General features: G+C 41.2%; 1 protein-coding gene and 3 non-coding genes across 4 annotated transcripts in view; 2 read left to right on the plus strand and 2 right to left on the minus strand.

Moving 5' to 3' along the window:
- Nucleotides 1–20507, plus strand: part of LOC139649336 (cytoplasmic dynein 2 heavy chain 1-like) — a gene marked incomplete at its 5' end in the record, with an annotated part of 129714 nt that overhangs the window by 76839 nt on the left and 32368 nt on the right. The window contains 5 exons of the mRNA XM_071525714.1: nt 3833–3993; nt 5776–5901; nt 11622–11732; nt 16549–16618; nt 17279–17364. Coding sequence (XP_071381815.1) covers nt 3833–3993; nt 5776–5901; nt 11622–11732; nt 16549–16618; nt 17279–17364 — 554 coding nt within the window. The remainder of the gene's footprint in view (nt 1–3832; nt 3994–5775; nt 5902–11621; nt 11733–16548; nt 16619–17278; nt 17365–20507) is intronic.
- Nucleotides 128–200, minus strand: trnam-cau (transfer RNA methionine (anticodon CAU)). Its single transcript has one exon. It is a non-coding gene; the product is annotated as a tRNA-Met (tRNA).
- On the minus strand, nt 570–642 carry trnam-cau (transfer RNA methionine (anticodon CAU)). The gene has a single exon. It is a non-coding gene; the product is annotated as a tRNA-Met (tRNA).
- On the plus strand, nt 16015–16088 carry trnat-agu (transfer RNA threonine (anticodon AGU)). Its single transcript has one exon. It is a non-coding gene; the product is annotated as a tRNA-Thr (tRNA).

Genomic DNA, 20507 nt, shown 5'->3' on the forward strand with positions numbered 1-20507 from the left:
GGGTGTTGGGTATCAAGAGCAAGTAGTTTCTCGCTCTGTTCTATTCAAGTCAGATTAATTGAGCTTTGTCCAGGGAGTGGATCTGTGTCGTTGGGTAAACAATCGACTTCCCCCCATGTAAAACACTTGCCCCGTGTGAGGCTCGAACTCACGACCTTCAGATTATGAGACTGACGCGCTGCCTACTGCGCCAACGAGGCTCCTAGGGCTGTTCTCAGATGATACATTAATGGAACAATATTAATCCATATTTATTGATATTTGTACACACAAATGTTAGTTATAAATGATAGTGTAAAAAGACTTCACACAAAGCAATCATATACACTTAGAAACATGATTTAAATAAATGAGGTCAAACAGCATCTGAGAGTGTGGAGTGACTGTGTAGTCCGATTGTGTAGTCCATTTATCAGAAATGTTGCAGGGTTTTGAAATCAGCCTTACACAGTTTCCCACTTCCAATTCCTATGCTGAACCAGCATTTCATTTTTTACTTGACAAGAATTCTTTAGCAGGTTTCCCCTTCATTGTGGTTTGTTGTCAGGTGATTTTTTACTTAAAACATCTGCCCCGTGTGAGGCTCGAACTCACGACCTTCAGATTATGAGACTGACGCGCTGCCTACTGCGCCAACGAGGCCTGGAGACACATGCAGCTGCTGCAGCTTTAACAGTCAGAGTGAGAGAGAGGGAGCGAGAGAAAGGGGTGGGGGTGGCCGCATAGATAAGGCACTGTTTTCACTGTGGCTCAGAGCAGATTTTACGGCGGCAACTGTGGAACGCTTTGTTTTCTTAACTTGCAAATGATCTGAGCTCTCTGCAAGCTATTGGCTGCAACTTCAGTGTTGTATTTTTCCCAACTCTCAGCCCCTGAAAATAGTTTCATAAATGTTGTAAATAGGACAGTGAAAACAGCCCCAGAGGAAAAGCAGCAGATGAAAGGAGGGATGGAAGGGAGGAGATACAGACAGAGAGAGAGAGAGCGTTGGTGAGCCAGAGTGCTCCAACTGCCGTGCTTCCTACTGATAGCAGAAGCTGTCTTGACTGAAACTCAGTGTCAGCTGTTGTGCAGCTGCTACAGACTGCTAATAATACTGGCTCATTGAGGATGACACTGCAGTCTTACTGTGTGTGTATGTGTATGTGTGTGTTTGTCTAGGTGTCTGTCTCAGTGTGTATGTGTCTGTATGTCTGAGACTGTGTGTGTATCTATCAGTCCGCCTCTCCGCTTGTAAACTCACGCGCGCCTGTGTGTTTCCATTTGAGCTAATTCCCGGAGAGCATGAGTGTCACTGCTTTGTCGCTCTGCTTGTTTGTCTGCAGGCAGCTCTAATAAAACACCTACTAACTCTCCCATGATAAGGCCGACGGTCCTCACGCTGCCTGAACGCTAAGTGAACCCATTGGTGAAGTCGTGGTGTGTGTGCAAGCGTGCGGGGTGTGTGTAGGTGTGGGTGAGAGTGTGTGTGTGTGTCTGTGTGAGAGAGAGCTAGATAGAAATAGAGACAGAGAGAAAAAGAACGGAGGAGAGGAAGACTGTGTGTGTGTGTGTGTGTGTGTGTGTGTGTGTGTGTGTTTGGCAGTAAGTCAGTATGCTAATGAGGCATGGTCTGTAATCCTCTTACAGCTAATCTCACTCAATCCCCCCAGTCCAGGCCTGGGCACCACTCGCGCGCATGTGCATGCATGGGCACACACACATGCTCACTCACTGGCTCACTCAGTCTATTTCTCAAAAATATAAACCCTCTTACACATACACACATAACATCTCTCTCTCTCTCTCTCTCTCTCTCTCTCTCTCTCTCTCTCTCTCTCTGTCGTCCAGTTCTATTCTCTATCTTTAATCATCCAACCACAACAGAACACTCTTCCTTTGTTTAAACAATCAATCAGCATTTAAATGCAAATGTACTTGGTCAATAAAAGTGATTCTAATGGAAAAACCTGAACACCTACGATCTACAGTTTTTTGTGTGTATGCGTGCGGGCAAGTGCCTGCTCGTTAAGGCCATTCGGTGTTTCCTCCGGTAAGAATTGTTTTAACTATAGAGAGAGTGTGGCACTGTCTTCTTCTCTGCTCCTCTCTGCCCTGGATGTGTGTCATAAAAGCCAAGGTGAACTTTGCTATTCACAGACAGAGAATGCTAGCTTGCAGCTCGAATACTGATTACCTGCACACGTCAGAGGTAGTTGTGTGTGTGTGTGTGTGTGTGCGTGTGCGTGTGCGTGTGTGTGTGTGTGTGTGTGTGTGCACGCGTGTGTGTGTGTCTATGTGTGTGTGCGTGTGCGTGTGCATGTGAGGGTGTGCGCGCACACGTTCTGTAAATGCTCCTTTTTTGTAGTCGGACATCGCAAGCCATGTGGTCAGATGACTGTTTTTCTTAGCGTTGCCATGGTGATGCAGCAAAAGGTCGCTCTGAGATGTTCTCTCCCAAGACCTTGTGTGTGCGTGTGTGTGTGTGTGTGTGTGTGTATGTGTGTGTATTTCAGTACAGCAGATTGCATTTGGCAGCAGACACCAAAAGAATGTTCAGGCTGCGGCAGTCGTCTCAACCAGAGAAGACAGCTCTGTGTGTGTGTGTGTGTGTGTGTGTGCGTGCGTGCATGCGCGGGTGCGTGTGTGTTTGTCTGAGAGAATTTGGCTGATACATGCATGTAGTATGTGTTTATAACACCACAGCAGCAGCAGTAGGTGTGTGTACATGAACTTCACCTAATTTGACTACTCAAGCCGTGTGTGTGCGTGTATCTCTGCATGTGTATCACTATTAACTCTTATCTGATCTGTGATTCGATATATTACAGCAGGATTAGAGCCTAATGCCCAATGTGAAAACACACACACACATAGACATACTCAGACACAGAAAGAGACTGGTTTCTCAACACCAGGGGGCTGACAAGGTATTCTTCCGCTATGTGCGGTGAATACTGCTGCATACCTAACACTCAGTATGCACAGTGCATCACCCTTCTAATCTCACTCGCTCTGTCTCTCTGAATATCTTCCTCTTCCGTCCTCTCTCTCTCCTCCATCTCCTTTCCTCACCCCCCTACCCTCCCTCCTTCCTTACTTTCTTTCTTTATTTCCCCAACCCTCCTTCCCCATCACTCCCTTTTAGAGCTGAAGAATCAATCGAAAAGAAATCGAAATCGCAACATGAACTTCGGCAATTTCCAAATCACAGAGGCTACAATTAATTGCTTAAAAGAGCGGCGTCCAAAATGGAATAAAACAAGGTGTTTTAGAGTTGCTGGTAATCTTTGGTCCATGAATCAAGTACAATATTGGTGTAAACCTTTCATCATACTCAAACTCAGTAAATCCTGCACACTGACATCTGTTTTCTTTTTTAACAAAATCACTTTTCTTTAAACAACTTTAAAATTCTAAAAAAATTCTGACAAGAAAAACTTGTAATCGCAATTCGATTTTTTGTCAATATCTTTCGGCCCTGCTCCCTTTGCCACTGTCTGTCTCTCCCTGTTCCTGTTCCCCCTCTGTCACCCTGGCTTCCTTTCCCTCCCATCCTCTGCATCTCCCCCTTTTCAGTTGTTTTTTTACCCCTCTAAGCCAACACAGTATCATTGAGCATGTGTTCATAGCGAGGTTGTTGCTGGGTAATACACTTCTGAAGAGTACAACACATACACCATCCACTGCAGTACATAATGGCTGTACCTTCCATTGTGTACAAAAAGGCAACTGTGAACTCTGAGCTTGCTCTGTGTCAATAGAAAAATGTTGGAACATAATTTTAAACTCTGTCTTTTACCCTCTTCCTGATTCTCTGTCCTCTTCCTCTTCCTCCTGCTCTTCTCTGCAGGTATGAAGGAGCTCTCCCCACCACCTCTGAACCTGCGGCGTCTCTACGGTGAGACGTTGGAATGGGAGCCGGTGTTGATCATCATTTCTCCCGGGGCAGACCCCTCCCAGGAACTCACAGAGCTTGCTACAGAGACCGTGGGCAGGGACAACTATCACGAGGTAGAGAACAACAACAGCACTAAATGGGACACGTCATGGCAGATCAGCAAGCAGTTGGGGACCAGAGTGAGGGGGGAGGGTTTTGTTGATGTTGTTTTTTTCTTCATTTTACAAAATAGCAAGATCAGATCTACAAAACGGTGTATCTTGTATCTTGCACTTGAATGGGTGGAAAAATGAGGACACTACAGCCAGTTTTGAGAAATAGCTCTACAGTTGTCATGCATTCCAGGACAGCAGCAGGTCTAAGAAAAATGACACCTTGTGATAAAGCTACACTCCGGCATGTATTCAGTGCTCAATAAAGCAGTGGTTAAAGCAACTATGAAATATTAATAATTACATAAAATAGGAAAATGTGATTTGTATTGCAGTGGGATTTTGGCTCATCCTTCAACTTCAAATGACTGCCTGACAAGCCGTAGTAGATCAAAACATTTTTCATCACTGAAAAACTATATAAAATTTACAGAGATGTAATGCTAGACTGAATCTAAAAGTTTATAACTTGGGAAATATATGCAGCATGTGGTATTTTTTTTGGAATTGGAGTATTTAGTAGGTTTGCAGTGTGCAGATAAACTGCAGATGCATTTTTCATAGCAGGTTTCAAGGCAATGTTTTCACATAAAGAAGGCACATGTTACCAGTCTGTCTTCTTGCAGTATTAGATTTGTATAAAATGCCTTTAAAGTTTGTGTGCGCCTCCATTTATTTACCCCTCTAAACTAGCCAAGGCATCACTGAGCACATATTCATAGGGGTCATAACCTAGTATGGAAGGGTAAAACATATTCCATCTGCTGCAGTACCAACAGGAAGAGGAGATCCAGCGCTTTCATTTAATAAAACTTGTGCATTTTGCGCAATGCTGTATTACTTTGAAATTAGTTTCAAAGTTAAAATATGGAAATTACTACCCACATATGGGTATTCGCACATTAATACAGTTGCAGGCAGGGTCGTGCTCTTATTTGGATGAGCACCACACACACGTAATCCACTGCAACACATATTCGCCTGGAGATTAAACACAGTCTGAGTTTTCATTCTGTATATAACACCTGTGTATCTGATTTAGAATGTATTTTGAAAGTGTTTGCATGTTTAAGTATGCACAGCCAATACCCACAATCAAATGCGACTAAGGGTGTTAAAGCCACAATTTATTTGACCATATAACTAGTGTGTATTTTCACATACAGTATATTCTTCAAACGTTTCATAGAAAATAAGGTTTTTGTCAGTATTACCCATCACAACTGAAACAAACGTTTTACAAACTATATGTAAATCTGTGAGACTGATTTAGCCCTTACCCTGTAACAAGTCCCCAAGTCCCTGAATCAATAGTTCAGTTAATCAATTTGAGAGTGAAAGTGGTCTTCAATCCATAAACTCAAGACCTAAATAAAGCCTGAAGTGGGGTGACAGTGTTTTTCAATGAGCACCAGGCTGGCGTTATGGATTGGAAAATATTTCCACTGGGCATTGCACTCAGAGGGGTCGTGCACTTACCATTCAAATTATAAGTAACTGGCTGTGTGGCAGATATTTTGAACACCACGTGACAATGCTAGTGTTACAGAAAATCACACTGGGAATCTGACTTTGCAGGTGTTTCTGACTTTCTGTCACTTCGGAGAGAGATTAATTATAATACTGAATCAGATTTTCTGCCCTCTAACTTCTGAGAAATTACAATGTTGAATCAAATTTTCCATCTCTATGCTTCTTCCTCCCCCTCCCTCCCTCCCTTTCTCTGTCTGTCTGTCTGTCTAGATCTCCATGGGTCAGGGACAGGCTGATGTGGCCTTAGCCACACTCAGAGAATGTTCCCGTAATGGAGACTGGCTTTGCCTCAAAAACCTTCACCTGGTCACCGCATGGCTACCCCTCCTCGAAAAAGTAGGTACTCTGTGTGTGTGTGTGTGTGTGTGTGTGTGTGTGTGTGTGTGTGTGTGTGTGTGTGTGGGTGGGTGGGTGGGTGTGTGGGTGGGTGTGTGGGTGGGTGTGTGTGTGTGCACGCACGTGTGTGTGTGTGTATGTTTGTGTGCGGTATGGGCCAGAGGACGGGTGTCAGCATGTTTTTGCTTATTTTGTGCAGTGTGATTGGTAAGGTGTGTGTGTGTGTGTGTGTGTTTGTGTGTGAGTATTTACATCTGCCTCAGGCTGTTAATTATTAGACAAAGCAGCTGACCCTGTGTGCGTGTGTGTGTGTGTTTGGGCTGCCACTTTTTTTTTTGTTGACATAATCAACAAAATCAATGATGCAAATTCACTGACAGATTTTTATCATTGACACGTCACATTAGTCCCATTAAATTTTCAGGCTGTATGCATGAAAGATGCGTCTTAACGGTCAATGGTGCAGTGCACAAAGGCAACAGTAGGTGGCAACACTGCTTGAAATCTAGATGACCGACATGCAGCAAAGAGGCAAAGAAGACGGTTCCCACATTGAAGATGAAAATACAACCAAACCCATGAGACAATCACAAAAAATGTAGACTACGAGTTTCAAAACGAAGTCTCTCTGCAAAACAGCATGGCTTTCCACAGCAGCATTACATCAATATTTAAAAGCAAAGTATCTTGGAGATAATAGTTCAATGGTGGAGTAGCTTAACTACAGACTGTAACACATAATATTTTGCCATAACATACATTTGTTTAAAGTTTACCATTTTTCCTTCCTAAGAACAAACCAAGGTTTATAGATTATTTTCTCCTCGTCAGCATCCATCTGCTGCTTCTTAAAGACATTACAGCTCAATAAAGCTTAGAATTTTGAGCTACTTCATTTGTTTTTTTGTTTTAACTATTGGAATTAAGAAAATATTTACTAGATTAATTAGTGAATCAAAAAAAGTAGTTGCCAGATTAATGGATTACCAAAGTAATCATTGATTGCAGCCTTAGTGTGTGTGTATGCTCTACCAGAGGTAGGAGTGACCAAGTCAGAGACACGAATGAGAAACACTGTGACACAGTTACAGACACCCAGGCCATACGTGGACTCTCCTAATGCGTCTTCAGTCTCTATAAATGCATAACAGCTTTGCAGTGTTATTAAATCTTCCCGCTTCACAGTCTGCTGACAGTGGAGACAGTCAGTTATCTGAAAGACAACATTGCCAACCTCATGACAGGCTAAGAAATCATAAAATCTATGAGTGTGTACTGAGCCAGCATGTAATTTCTTGTTTCTTTCCGCTTGTCAGTGTTTATCTACAGAGGTACACACACACACTGGCACACGCACATACACACACACACACACAGATATATATATACATGTATATATACACACATACACATGCACACGCACACATAAAAAGCATTCTGCTGGCTGCCCAAATTTCCATATCTGAAATTACCTCCTGTCCTTTGCCTGCACATACACATTTTATATTCTACCTGTCGGCCCACATTAGTCACTGTGTTTGCTGCTGTTTGTGTGGTTGTGTTCGTGGTTGTGTGTGTGGCTGACTGGCTGTGTATTTGTTTGTGTGTGTGTGTCTCTCTCTTTGTGTCTTTCTGTGTGTGTGTGTGTGTTTATCTCTGGGCTTTATGTGTGTGTATGTGTGTGTGTGTGTGTGTGTGTTTTTGTGCCTCGCTCTGAGTGTAGCAAGTATATGTTTGTATTTGTCAATCATAGTGTATGTTTTCTCATTATATGTGTGAGTCGTTGTCTCTCATTCTAAGTGTGTTGCTGTGTGTCTTCAATTTTCTTTGAGGGTGTGTTTGTGTGTGTGTGTGTGTGTGTGTGTGTGTGTGTGTGTGTGTGTGTGTGTGTGTGTATGTGTTTCCTGGGGTTCTGTTTAATGCTGTGTCACTGTAACAGGTCATATCTCACTGGGAGGCACAGGTGTTGGCAGTGATTGGCCTCAGTGTGTGTGTGTGTGTCCTGGGGTTAGCCAGAGATCCCTCCTGTCCGGCGTTGTCACTGCTCCCAATGTGAATTAAACCATAGCCTATTACAGCTCTCCTCACCTCCTTTTGTCCCTCTCCTCTTCCCTCTCTTTTCATTTCCTCCTTTCCTTTCTCTTTCCATTTTCTCCATTTGTTTCCCGTCTTTCCTATCATTATCTTTTTTTCTTTCCCTTGTCCCTTTTCCTCTTTATTTTCTTTCTTTTCTTCTCCTCCTGCTTCTCATCTGCCTTTATTGCTCTCCTTATTTTTCGTCTTCATGCTGTACAACTAAAAACTCAGTCTTTCTTCCTCTCTCTCTCTCTCTCTCTCTCTCTCTCTCTCTCTCTCTCTCTCTCTCTCTCTCTCTCTCTGTCTCTTTCTCTCTCACTCTTTGCCCAGCAACTGATGAGGTTGGGGTCTCGGCAGCCGAGCTTGAAATGAAAAACTGACGCGGGGGAGAGGGGGAGCGAGTGAGCGAGGGAGGCAGGGAGCGTAGGAAAGAAAGAATGAAGAAACAGAGGTAGTGAAAGGAGGGACGGAGGGATGCGCTGAGGCAGAGCGGGCAGGTGGAAAAGCAGCCAAGAGAAGACAAAGAGCGAGCCTTCCCCCTCACTTAATTTTACTTCCTCTCTTTCTCTCTCTCTCTCTCTCTCTCTCTCTCTCTCTCTCCCTCTCTGTCTCTCTCTCTCGCTCTCTCTCTCTCCCGGCTTCTTTTCACCATCTGCCTCTCCAGTCCTTCCCTCCTTCATTCCTCAGGGATCAAACCAGTTGGTCAGTTAGAGAGAGGAGAAGGCAGCGAAGGAAGGGGAGAGCAGTCAGTGTTCTCTGAGTATAATTGAAGCTGGCAGTGCAGATCTCTCCTCATCCCTGTCCACTTGCATTCTTTCTCTTGCTCCGCTCTCCTCCCTACTATTTTCTCCTTGCACCCACTTTGTCTGTCTATCTATCTATCTATCTATCTGTCTAAAAATGTGTTAAAAAACAAATACTAATTAAAATATTTCACAAAATGAGATCTGCAACAACTCAGGGAATATTATTGCGGGAATGACAGAGTTTTATTGCACTTAATATTGCCATGCGGTTCAGTGCGATCATCAATTTGAATTTTATGTCCCACCACCAGGTCATTATATCGTCCTGGTAGTGACTGCCTGTGTCTGCCTGTAGAGACATTCTTGTGAATACTCCAATTCAAGAACAATACATGATAAAGACTTGATACTTACTTCTATACATTTGATGATCTGATTAGATTTTGGAGCATCTTGCTGCATAAATTTGCTTGTTGAAAAATGTAGCTCAAGTGCCTCTTCTTAACAACATATGATTTTGCATATCTTAGCAGATTTTGTATTAAATACAGAGATTGAAATTATTTATTTTGATTATCGTGATATTAATGTTGTCCATATCGCCCAGCCCTATCTTCTCATTCATCTTTTCTTTTGCTTATTTTTCCATCAGTAGCAACAGAGCTGATCACCACCCAACATGAGGGATGAGAGTAGGGGAAATAAAGATGACTGTGTTCCATGCTTCAAAGGGATGTGTCAGTTTTATCGTTTTGATGGTAGTTTGGAATGACTCATCTAGTGTTTCTTTTCAACATGCACATTGTGTTGAAAAATAGGTGTGTTGCTCAAACTGCAAATGTGTTGAGAATGTCCTTTTTTAAAAATGTTCATATCACATCTACCACCTTCAATGTTTTCAGTGGTAGATGTGTTAGCACCATAGTCAAGCTCCATGGGTCTTACTTAGTGACTTTTATAGAAAGCACATTTCACCATGACAACTATCTATTTGCAGCCAGTATTTCTTAGTTTTAGGGACAGCACAAAAGCATGGAAGCCACAGCCTGACCCAACTCTCTGTCAGTGGTTATAACTGACAAACTGTATTTCAATAGGTTTGTGACATTTTGAGAGCTCTCATGTTTAAGGGGAATACCAGAATATTCAAGTACTCAGTGGCCGCGCTCACACCGCAGCTGGGATGTCACTCCTTATTGGAGTTCATACGCAGTTCGCTTTTGAGAGAGAGTGACAGCCGCGTTCTACAACCGCTCTCACTACCAGAAAGATTCACGTATTGTCTCCCGAATTGGAGTGCAGATTCGGTTAGTCCCAGTAGGGTGTCTGCTCCTGGCATCTGGGGAATGTGGATGTGTTCTAACAGAAAGAGATAAGATGAGGTAAAATATGGATCATGCCTCTTGGTTTTGGGCAGGAGGTTTTGAGGTGCTGAAAATAAATTGGCGCTGGCACAGAGATCTTTCTCTCTTTCTCTCTCTCTCTCTCTCTCTCTCTCTCTCTCTCTCTATCTCTCTCTCTGGCTTCCTCTTTCTGTTACTCTATCTATCTATCTATCTATCTATCTTTTTCTTTGTCTCTCTCGCATCCTCCCAAACACTAAGATTTGTTTCAGTGGAATTGAGCTTGACAAAGCACATGCATGCAGAGATACGCACACACACACACACACACACACACACACACACACACACACACAGAATAGTTTTCTTAGAGGGGTGTCCATTCCTGTCTCCTTTGATTTTCTGTGATCATGTGGTCTTCCATGAGACTGAATCAGGCTCCAACTGATACAGAAACACATTGATTATGATATGGTGTGTGTGTGTGTGTGTGTGTGTGCGCGTGTGTACTTGTGTTATGCCTATTTGTGTATGTGTTTGTGTGTGTGTAGGTGTGTGTTGAAACACATCTCAGTCTTTGACTGAGCACCCAATCAGATGGCACAAGACCCTAAGGCGCCAACATGTTATTTTTAACCCTGAGTGAGACGGGAAGTGAGGGAGAGAAAGATGGAAATTGAGATGGAGAAATTTAAGAGCAATGAAGACAGTTAAAATAAGAGAGATGCAGAAGGAGAGACAGAGCTTCATGAGTATATGAACAGTGACAATCACAGGAAAGAATACATTGGAGGAGGAGGGAAAATCATTGTGGAGGATGTCTTGCTGTAGAAAGGATATAATGGACAACAAATGAAATGGAAAGAGTGAAATAAGAAGTCAAAAGTAGAGAAAGAGGAAAGCAGTATCTCTTGGCATCTTATTCTTCTCATGGCTTCTTATTTAATGGGTGTCTACTGTGTGTAATATGAGATAGCTATATCCTCTAATATCCACTGACACTGATACGTATAGGTTGTATGTGTGTGTGAAAGAAAGACACATTCTACCACATATCTTCACAATAATCTCAATATGATGATAAGTTTTCAAAGTGAGGGGATATTTTTGGAGCAGTGTTTTTGGGTTAGTGTTAAGTAGGTTAAGTTTAGTTAGTTTCGGTTAATGGAATTAGATATTAGGGAATAAATGCAAGTCAATTATCCTTGGAATTGTAGCTATTAAAATGTGTGTGCTTTCATTTATCACTTGATATTTTAAAATTCAGCTTCTGATAATTTATGCAGTAATCTGACTATCTACCAAAATTATCAAAAGCTACAAATGCTATTTGCATGTAGATTCAGTGTGGTGTAAAATTATGTTCTCTAATATTTAAAACAAAATCATTTGGTTTGTGTGGACTTGGGGTGTGTGAGTGACCACACATCAGCAAAATGCATCTTAAATGTGTAACTGATGCAGTCATAAAATAAATAATTTGTGTGTGTGTGTGTGTGTGTGTGAGTGTGTGAATGTGTCCTGTTTGTCTAATGAGTTTGTCCTTCCTCCCCAGGAGCTGAATGTGCTGCAGCCCAAAGCAGGCTTCCGTCTGTGGCTGACAGCAGAAGTTCACTCCAGATTCCCTCCTATACTGCTGCAGTCCAGTCTCAAGATCACATATGAGGTACACACACACACACACGCACACACACACACACACACACACACACACACAGACACACACACACACACACACACACACACACACAGTATACAGACACAGAACACCATCTTACTCCTACAGTACATCGAAGTTTAGCATTGGCCCTCTTTATTACACACTGCTTACTACACACCAACATGCAGACACACACACGCACACATGGGCCGACACACTGTACACCAATGCTCACCCACCCACACACAGATCAACACCATGTTAACTCTATATTGTAATTTTTACTTTCTGAGTATTGACCCTATTCCTTTCACAATACAGATATGACCGCACTCATTGACTGTTGATCTGTGTGAACCTGTGATCTGTGGAACATGTTACTGGGCTACGAGGGCACTCACACCACCGCAGGGTGTGTGTGTGTGTCTGTGTGTGTGCACACATGTGCGAGTGTGCACGTGTTTGAGTGTGCACATGTGCATGTGTTTGAGAGAGATGCAGAAGTCTGCAGCGCGTGGTGTGTTAGTGATGCTTGCTGTAGGGCTCAGTGTGTTTCTGATAGGAGTCATGCCCAAGGGGTTAGCTGCTTCACTAGCCAAGCATGCTGCACAGACAGCCTGTCCACTCTCTCTCTCTCTCTCTCTCTCTCTCTCTCTCTCTCTCCCTATCTGTCTCTCTCTCTCACACACACACACAATTACTTACATGCACAAATGCACTGACATACTTTATGCACATGCAGCCTGAACATTGCCAATCAAGTTGATGTGTTATTTCTGAACTGCAGGAAAAGTAAGTAACCTAATATGAACAAACACGTACACACACACACATAAATCATACAACATATACGTTCATCAGAAAATTGCACTGTTCTTGCCAACATGTTTACTACTTTGTGATTATTGTCTACACATATAACATGATTACAATTCAAGGAAAATAGATTTCAGACTCTCTTTGTCACTCACTCACTTACACTGTGTCCCTCACACACACACACACTCACTCTCTCTCTCTCTCTCACACACACACACTCAAACAAAAACAGGGTCCCCAGAGGGAAACAGAGTCCAGTTGATCTCTCTCTCTCCCTGAGGCTATGGTGGAGGGCCCTTGTCAGCTGCTACTGTCTATTAATAAACAGCCTGTAGGCTGTTTATTAATAGACACTCTCTCTCTCTCTCTCTCTCTCTCTCTCTCTCTCTCTGTCTCTGTCTCTGTCCCTCTCTCTCTCTCTCTCTCTCTCTCTCTCTCTCTCTCTCTCTCTCTCTCTCTCTCTCTCAAACACACATACACACACAGTGTTGAATTGTCTGACTGTACAGTCAGTGTTACGAAAAGGCTGGACAGATTTAAGTTTAAATCCAAAGGTATATCTATATTGAGGATACACAGGTAGGCTATTCGGTGCTTGGGAGGAACTCTATAGAGACGCACTCTGTGTGTTCGTTTCTTCATTATTGTCTAACACTTTTTGTGTCCAGTGCTTAGGGGAATTATGATATGCACTCTTTAAGCCACGCAGAGCCCTAAGAGTCGTGCATAAGGCAAATACAGTGTGCGCTCGTACACCAGGCAGTACGGAAGAAGTCCCAAGCATGGACCGGGTCCTCGCTGCAGCCTGCGGACATCCGCCTAATATAATACTTCCATTGGACATGAACGTACCAAGAACTAGTTTACACATGAATTAAGTATTTTATTCAGTGATTCTCTTAGTTACAACAGCACTGGTGTTAACAGGTGGGATTTTTAAAGACAACATACAGTAGAGTCAAAACAGCCTTATCCCTACTAGTGGCCCAGCCCTTCCTCTCCTCTCTGCATTAAAGTGTTGAAGTAGATACTATGTATTTTTGCCTGGCTTGTTGGCACAGCAGCTAGTGTGTCAGTCTTACAATCTGAAAGCTGGGAGGTTGAATCTCAGCCGGGGGAAAATATTTTAAAAGTCTATCAATATCCTTGCAAAAAAACCTCAGAACCAGCATGCAACAGTTTCACAAGGTTTGTGTGAAAATAACAAGAAAAAAATGAAAGGTGGACTGATATTGTCTAAACACAGACCTAAAACCCTACTTGCTTAAGGGTGAAAGGACAAAGGATAAGATGAAACTTTAATGATCCTGGCCGGAGCCTCCTCAAGATGAACAGTCTTCTCTGCCCTCTCTTGTACAATGCGTCCATGTTGTCAGACCAGTCCAGTTAGTTTGTTAATATAGGAATGTTGGGCGGGGAGAAAGACCTGTCATATGCTTGCTGGTCCTGCAGACTCTGGGTGTTGGCTTAGGCTCAGAAAACACCACAAAACTGAACAGACTGTGAAAAGATTGGACATCACACACGTACCGAATGGCTTTCACAGCTTCTTTTTGGTCTTGCCATCATAGAGGCGCACACATTTGGCAAAGTGGATTTGGGAATCACACACTTGGGGATTTGGGGATCACACACTACCCAGTTCTCACAATTCAATCCCCCAGTCTCACAGAAACATGAGCTCTCACGCTACTACAACACAGAAACAAGACAAACATGGAAGTGGAACTGTTTTTTGTTTTTTTCTCTCTAGCTCAGTTCTCACTGGCTGTTGCCAGTCTCCATTCAGGTTTAATATAAGATATCAGAAATTTCCGATTTCTTGTATAAATCTGTATTTATGCCTTTTGTTGCTCTGTAAAGCATTTTGTGAACTGTCTTATACCAATATTTTGAGGATATGCTTATTACGTACATATTCATGCACTCAGTCTCTCAACATCTTTTGATGCTATCAGCTTCATAATTTTAGGGTTGTGAGTTTGAGCCTCACACACAGTCTTGTCAACTCTCTTCCAAGGAAAGTAGCTATTGGCATACGTCATATGTTAATTTGCATATCTACTGCATATATTTGCTGCACCGATCCTGTTCTCCCACTACAGTGGAGGGAGGGGTTATACTGTATGGGAAGCACTGTGTGGATTAGACAGAGAAGTAGGGTACAGTTGTGTAGTGGCATCAGCCAGCAAACACAACTTTGTTCTTCCAATGGTTGGAAAAAGTCGGTATAGTTTTCGCTCATCGCTTCTGAAAAACAAAGTTGCCAGGGGAATCTGAAAAGTCATTAAATCTAGCAACAAAGTTGCCAAGTTGGCAACACTGCTCACACAGGGCAGATGTTTTCAAGAGAGGCCAATCATTTATGCTTTGAAGTCAAAAATAAGGTCTACTCTGCCCTTTGTAAAGAAATCAATCTGGAAATGTTATGTATTCCATTTGTGAAATTTCCCATAGACCAATTTGTATTCAGTCGGTTACATTCATAATTTAAGATGATGTAGGACGGCCAGACAGAATTTCTTTCTGAATTAATTAATGTCTGCACCGAAAGTACAAAATATTAAGGACATTTACCTCTTCATGAAGTACACTGATGAGGTGAATCCAGGTAGGATCCATTATCCTTATTGATTTACCTTATTAAATCTATACCAATCACAAAGGAGGAGATGTAGAAAAAGAGAAGCAAACGCGTTAGAGAAGGATTTTTAAGCTTTGACACAATTGAGATGTGGATGGTGCAAAAAGGGGTATAAATCAATATCAGGAAGACATCCCTAATGTTTTGTACAGTCAGTGTATATTCATGCACCTGTCCAGGTCTCTCTATCCATTATTTAATTCTCTTCATCCTGTTTCTACTCTACTTCTGTCTTTATAAATAGAACTTAGGAGAGAGGCTTTTGCTTTTAGGTACGCCCATTCAGTGTTAAAACTAGAATGGTGCATTTTCTGGGGAAAATGCGTGTGATTGCTGAGCGTGCAAACTGTGGCACTGGTGCAGTTTAGTGTGGGTACAGCTCACCCTTTCTGTTGGCTGTCTGTGACCGGTCTATCACTCTCCTCTCTCCTCCTGTACTGAGGTGTAGTGTAGAGGTGTAGAGGTGTAGTGTCTCTGGCACATACTGGTACACGTACTGGTACTATATACGTACCAGCAGCTGTGTGTGTATGTGTGTGCGTGTTTTTGAACATGACTGTGAATCGTTTGTTCAAACTGAAACGGCTGAAGCAAAGTATAATATGTGTATGTAATGTTAAAACTGTGAGAAATGTCAGTGCTTACTGTCAGAAATGACAGTTTAAAACACTTCTGTGAAGGAGCTGTAATGAGTGTCAAAGTGTTAAGTAATAATGTTAGAACTTATTCTAATTAGAATAGGAATTAGAATTCTTATTAGAATTAGCTCCAGTACTCCACTGAAGGAGCTCTCGAGTTGTTTTGCTGATCCTTCTGCTCCCATCTGGCGCCGTGGCTTAGTTGGTTAAAGCGCCTGTCTAGTAAACAGGAGATCCTGGGTTCAAATCCCAGCGGTGCCTTTTTTTTTTTTCAAACATCTCCCATATCAGCTTACAGTGCAGCACATGAGCAAGTGTCCCCCTTATTTACCCTCTCCCCCTCTCTCGCTATCTCGCCGTGTCTCTGTGCTTGTATGATGTTGACATACTATATCAAATTGTGGACTTTGTAACTTGAACTTTCAACTGCTATCAAGTACTTTAACAAAGCAAAGGTCAAAAGAGGCTGTTGGTAGAGAGCAGGTACTGTGGTAATGTGGTTTTATAGACAAGGCAATTAGTGGTCTAGTCTTCTCATCTAAATGCTTTATAACATTTTGGAAGATTTAATCCTAATAAAATGCCCCCCATCTTTCTCTCTTTTCTCTCCTCTCTCACTTTCTATGTCCTCCTCCACTTCTCAACCTGCCCCTCCTCCTTCCATCTCTCCTCTCTTGTCCCTCACTGTCTATCTGTCCTCCTTGTCTTTCTCCCTCTCCAGGCTCCTCCAGGGTTGAAGAAGAACCTGCTGAGAACCTATGAGTCCTGGACTCCTGAGCAGATCAGTAAAGGTTTATTATATTATATTACATTACATTACATTACATTATATTATATTATATATTCTATTCCATTAATGAATTTTGAAATAAGGAGCTGAAGTCAATGTCGTGGTTAGTGGCAATTTGCTCTCAAGGCAAATTGAGACCCATTCCCAGCTGTGATGCAAATGTTTTCAGAAATGTTCAAAATATGTTTCCATTTTATTTTTTTACTGAATGACTAGCTTACATCCTGCATCCCTGAATTCAGTGTCTATGGCAGTCTATTAAAATTGCTAATATGCCAGATGTGGCTAATGAGCTGGCCTTAAGCTTCAATACCTTATCCTTTGCTTTAATTTAATGTTACAGCTGCCCTCTGCCAGCGTTTTACATTTTACATCCATTTTGCATGCCTCTTAGTAGACATGGTTTTAATTGAATATGGCAATCAAAATGCCAAACGTGAAAGCAACCCTATTGCAATAGTGTTTCAAGGTAGAGAGAATATATGCTGGCAAACAATACTTGACAGACATTTGCACCCCCATATACTCCCATGTGTACTGTCCATGTTCAACTGTTCAGGAGTCTAAATGCTTATAAAACCACTGAGATTCTGAGTCTGACAGTGATAGATTATTCTGGATGATATTTGTGATACTGATGCTGACTGTGTCCGTGTTGTAGGAGGTGTCCTGGCTAGAGCCCAGTCTCTGTTCTGTCTGGCCTGGTTCCATGCCGTCTGCCAGGAAAGACGCAACTACATACCGCAGGTACAATACACACAGACTCGGATTGTTGCAATACTACAGTTTCACCTTACGATACTACGCCAGACCTCATATCACAATACCAAATAGTATTATGATGCCATTCGAAAGAGTAAACAAATGTGTTTATTCACATTCAAATGTTGTCGTAGGTACATAGATAGGACAATGGTACAAACAGGCTAGCTAACCAGCGCTTTCACTTATTTGCCCTGCGCTGCTGTCCCATATATATATAACTTAAATACTTCAATACTCTGAAATCAAGATACTTGGGTAGTACCCAAGACACTTGGGTAGTACCCAAGACACTTGGGTTGAAGTATTGTAAAACCCTAATAAAGGTGTGTGCACACACATTGCCTGGCCTTGTTCCATGCTGCCTGCCAGGAGAAACAACCACCAGAAGGAAGCATACACACACACACACACACACACACACATACACGCACACACAAATAAGAAAGATTTATGTCCACATTGGTTATAATTAATCACAAGTACATAATGAATCAAGATGCTGTTGATATTTATAGCACACACACAACATAAACAAACATACATAATGATTTATCTATTCCCCAACCAATTAATAACAAGCACATAAACAATAGAAATTCATTTATTTACAGGGATTCATGTATTTACACACTGACACACAGACTCATGTAGTGTACACATGTGCACACACACACACAGAGAAAGAGAAAAAACAACATCCCCAAAGAGAGGAGCAGTAGGCAGTGGAGGCAGCAAAATGCAGGTCACCAGTATCACACTGCTGGTCAGTGAGGACGTAAATAACATGTGTTTGCTAGTTGTATTTTGCCTCCAGCAGAGTCTTTGTGTGTGTGCGTGTGTGTGTGTCTGTGTGTGTGTGTGTGCGTGTGTGCATACGTACATACGTGCGTGTGTCTGTGTCTGTGTCTGTGTCTGTGTCTGTGTCTGTGTATATTTGTGTGTGTATGTGTGTACTGTAACAATATAAGCCTCTACTCATATTAATGGCCACTTGACACACACACACACACACATACACACACACACACTATACATAAAATGCATCACACCTAGAGCGATGTAAACAGTCCCTACAGCGGTGAGATTTCCAAGCAGCCCCCTCCTCTCTTATTTTTCAGGCACGCTGCTCTTAGACCAAAAGGTCTGCAGTGTCAAGTCTAATAAGAATAGAAGAAGACATTTCTAGAATATCACAACATTTTAGGGAGAGAGGGAAAATATAAAGTCTCTGAGGTACATACAATATCAAGGGATTTTACAATTGGGATTATTAAACATTATATACTAAAAGGTAATTTACACCTTATTTCACACTCATTTGCTGCATTAAGTGGTGGTATTCACATTGAATTGCAACTCGGCTGTAATATTCATAACAGGACTTGGGTCAGCGCTAAATAAATCAAAAGGATATGTTTATCATTTAAAATCACAGCCCTGTTGATAAATCATCTCTCTAGGGTAACAAGATAGAAAATGTAAAGAATTACACAATTTATGTTCCTGTAGTGAAAACGAGACTATTCATTTTCTTAGCTGAAACCCAAGGTAATGATGAATCAGCACAAAATAGATAACAAATGGACAAATACAATGGCAAATGATGCCAAACAATAGCCTGAGATATTAGGCCCTAACTCATATCATACCCACATGTCAAAAAGACCATGGGGTAACACTTTCTATGATGCCCATGTCTATAATGCATTATAGACATACTTATAACGCGTTATAATCTGCTTATAGCACTTTATAATTATAGTTATAAGCACTCATAAATATTCATTATGCTTTATAACAATAATCATAACACATTATAAAGCATTTTATAATGACTTATAAGGTCAAGTACTGGGCGTCATAATACTTCATAATTGCTGGTCACTCACTGATATTTGTTTTGCAAGGTGTATTATAATTCTCATAGTTGTAATACATTATAATCATTTTATAACGCATTATAATCACTGTTATAATGCATTATAATGTGATTATAAGTTACTCTAAGTGGTCATTGGGTGCTTTAAGTAAAGTAATGAAATTCCTGAGGTATAGGCAGATATAATAAATTACAAGCTGGTTATAAGTCACTATAAGTGGTCATTGTTTGCTTTAAGTAAAGTGAAAAAAATATCATTAAATCTATGCAAGAACAACACACAAAACATTGTAAAATTAATGTATTTGTTAAACGGGTCATAACAGAAATTGAGTACTCCAATTTGACAATAAATTAAATAAGTAAATCTCTCTGAATTAATAAATGGCAATGCCTCCACTTAGTAGTGTTTAAAGAATTTAAACAATATCTACTAAGAATTTCAATTACTACAGTTAACCTGAACTCAATGTCCCCCTTTGAAATATGTGACTGTATAAAATTACCACAACTCAACACCAGATACTTTAAATGCTAACCAATTGCATTTAGTTATGCAACTAGCAAGATGTGAAATATAAAAACAGAAAATAAAAAACAACAACTTCCAATTATCGATTAGCATTTCTTTAGGTTTAAACCATAACATTTAGCTAGAGTACCACACTTAAAATAAAGTCATGCTTTACCTTAACAGCATTCACACAGGTCTAACAGGAATATTATGATGGTGTTTTCAGGACGGATAGTCCTTTCCCACCTCTCTTAAATTCCGATTGGAAGCTAGCAATTTAACCACCAATGGAAATCAAATCAAATATCATCAAATATCTACCCGTTTGGCAATCAGTGAGTTCGGCTGTACTACACACATGCAAAACCAATTTAATTTGCTGTCTAAATTATTCTAAGGCTCATGTTTTATCCACATAAAAACGTTTAACAAAGTTCCGATTAATGTTTAATTCATCTAAATTATGCTAGCATCTAATGAGCCTTGTCTACCTCATGAAGGTAGAACACTTAAAAAAAATCCTAATGCCTAAAAAGCGTCCCATTTACTGATTTCTGTTTTTATTCAGGTTTTTTTTTTTTATTCTGTTTGCTGTATGCTACATTTTAATTTTGTGCAGCACTTTGTAGCACTGATAAGAAAGGTGCTATACAAATTGTCCAACTTTTATCCTTTATGCGACTTGGATTAGACAACGATCATGTGGGCTGTTTGACATCTCACTGGCAATGA

This window comes from Centroberyx affinis, unplaced genomic scaffold (assembly GCF_046629955.1).
Source record: "Centroberyx affinis isolate AG114_WGS23_722 - 3 ecotype Tasmania unplaced genomic scaffold, CSIRO-AGI_Caff_v1 ptg001331l_1, whole genome shotgun sequence".
Lineage (NCBI taxonomy): Eukaryota > Metazoa > Chordata > Actinopteri > Beryciformes > Berycidae > Centroberyx > Centroberyx affinis.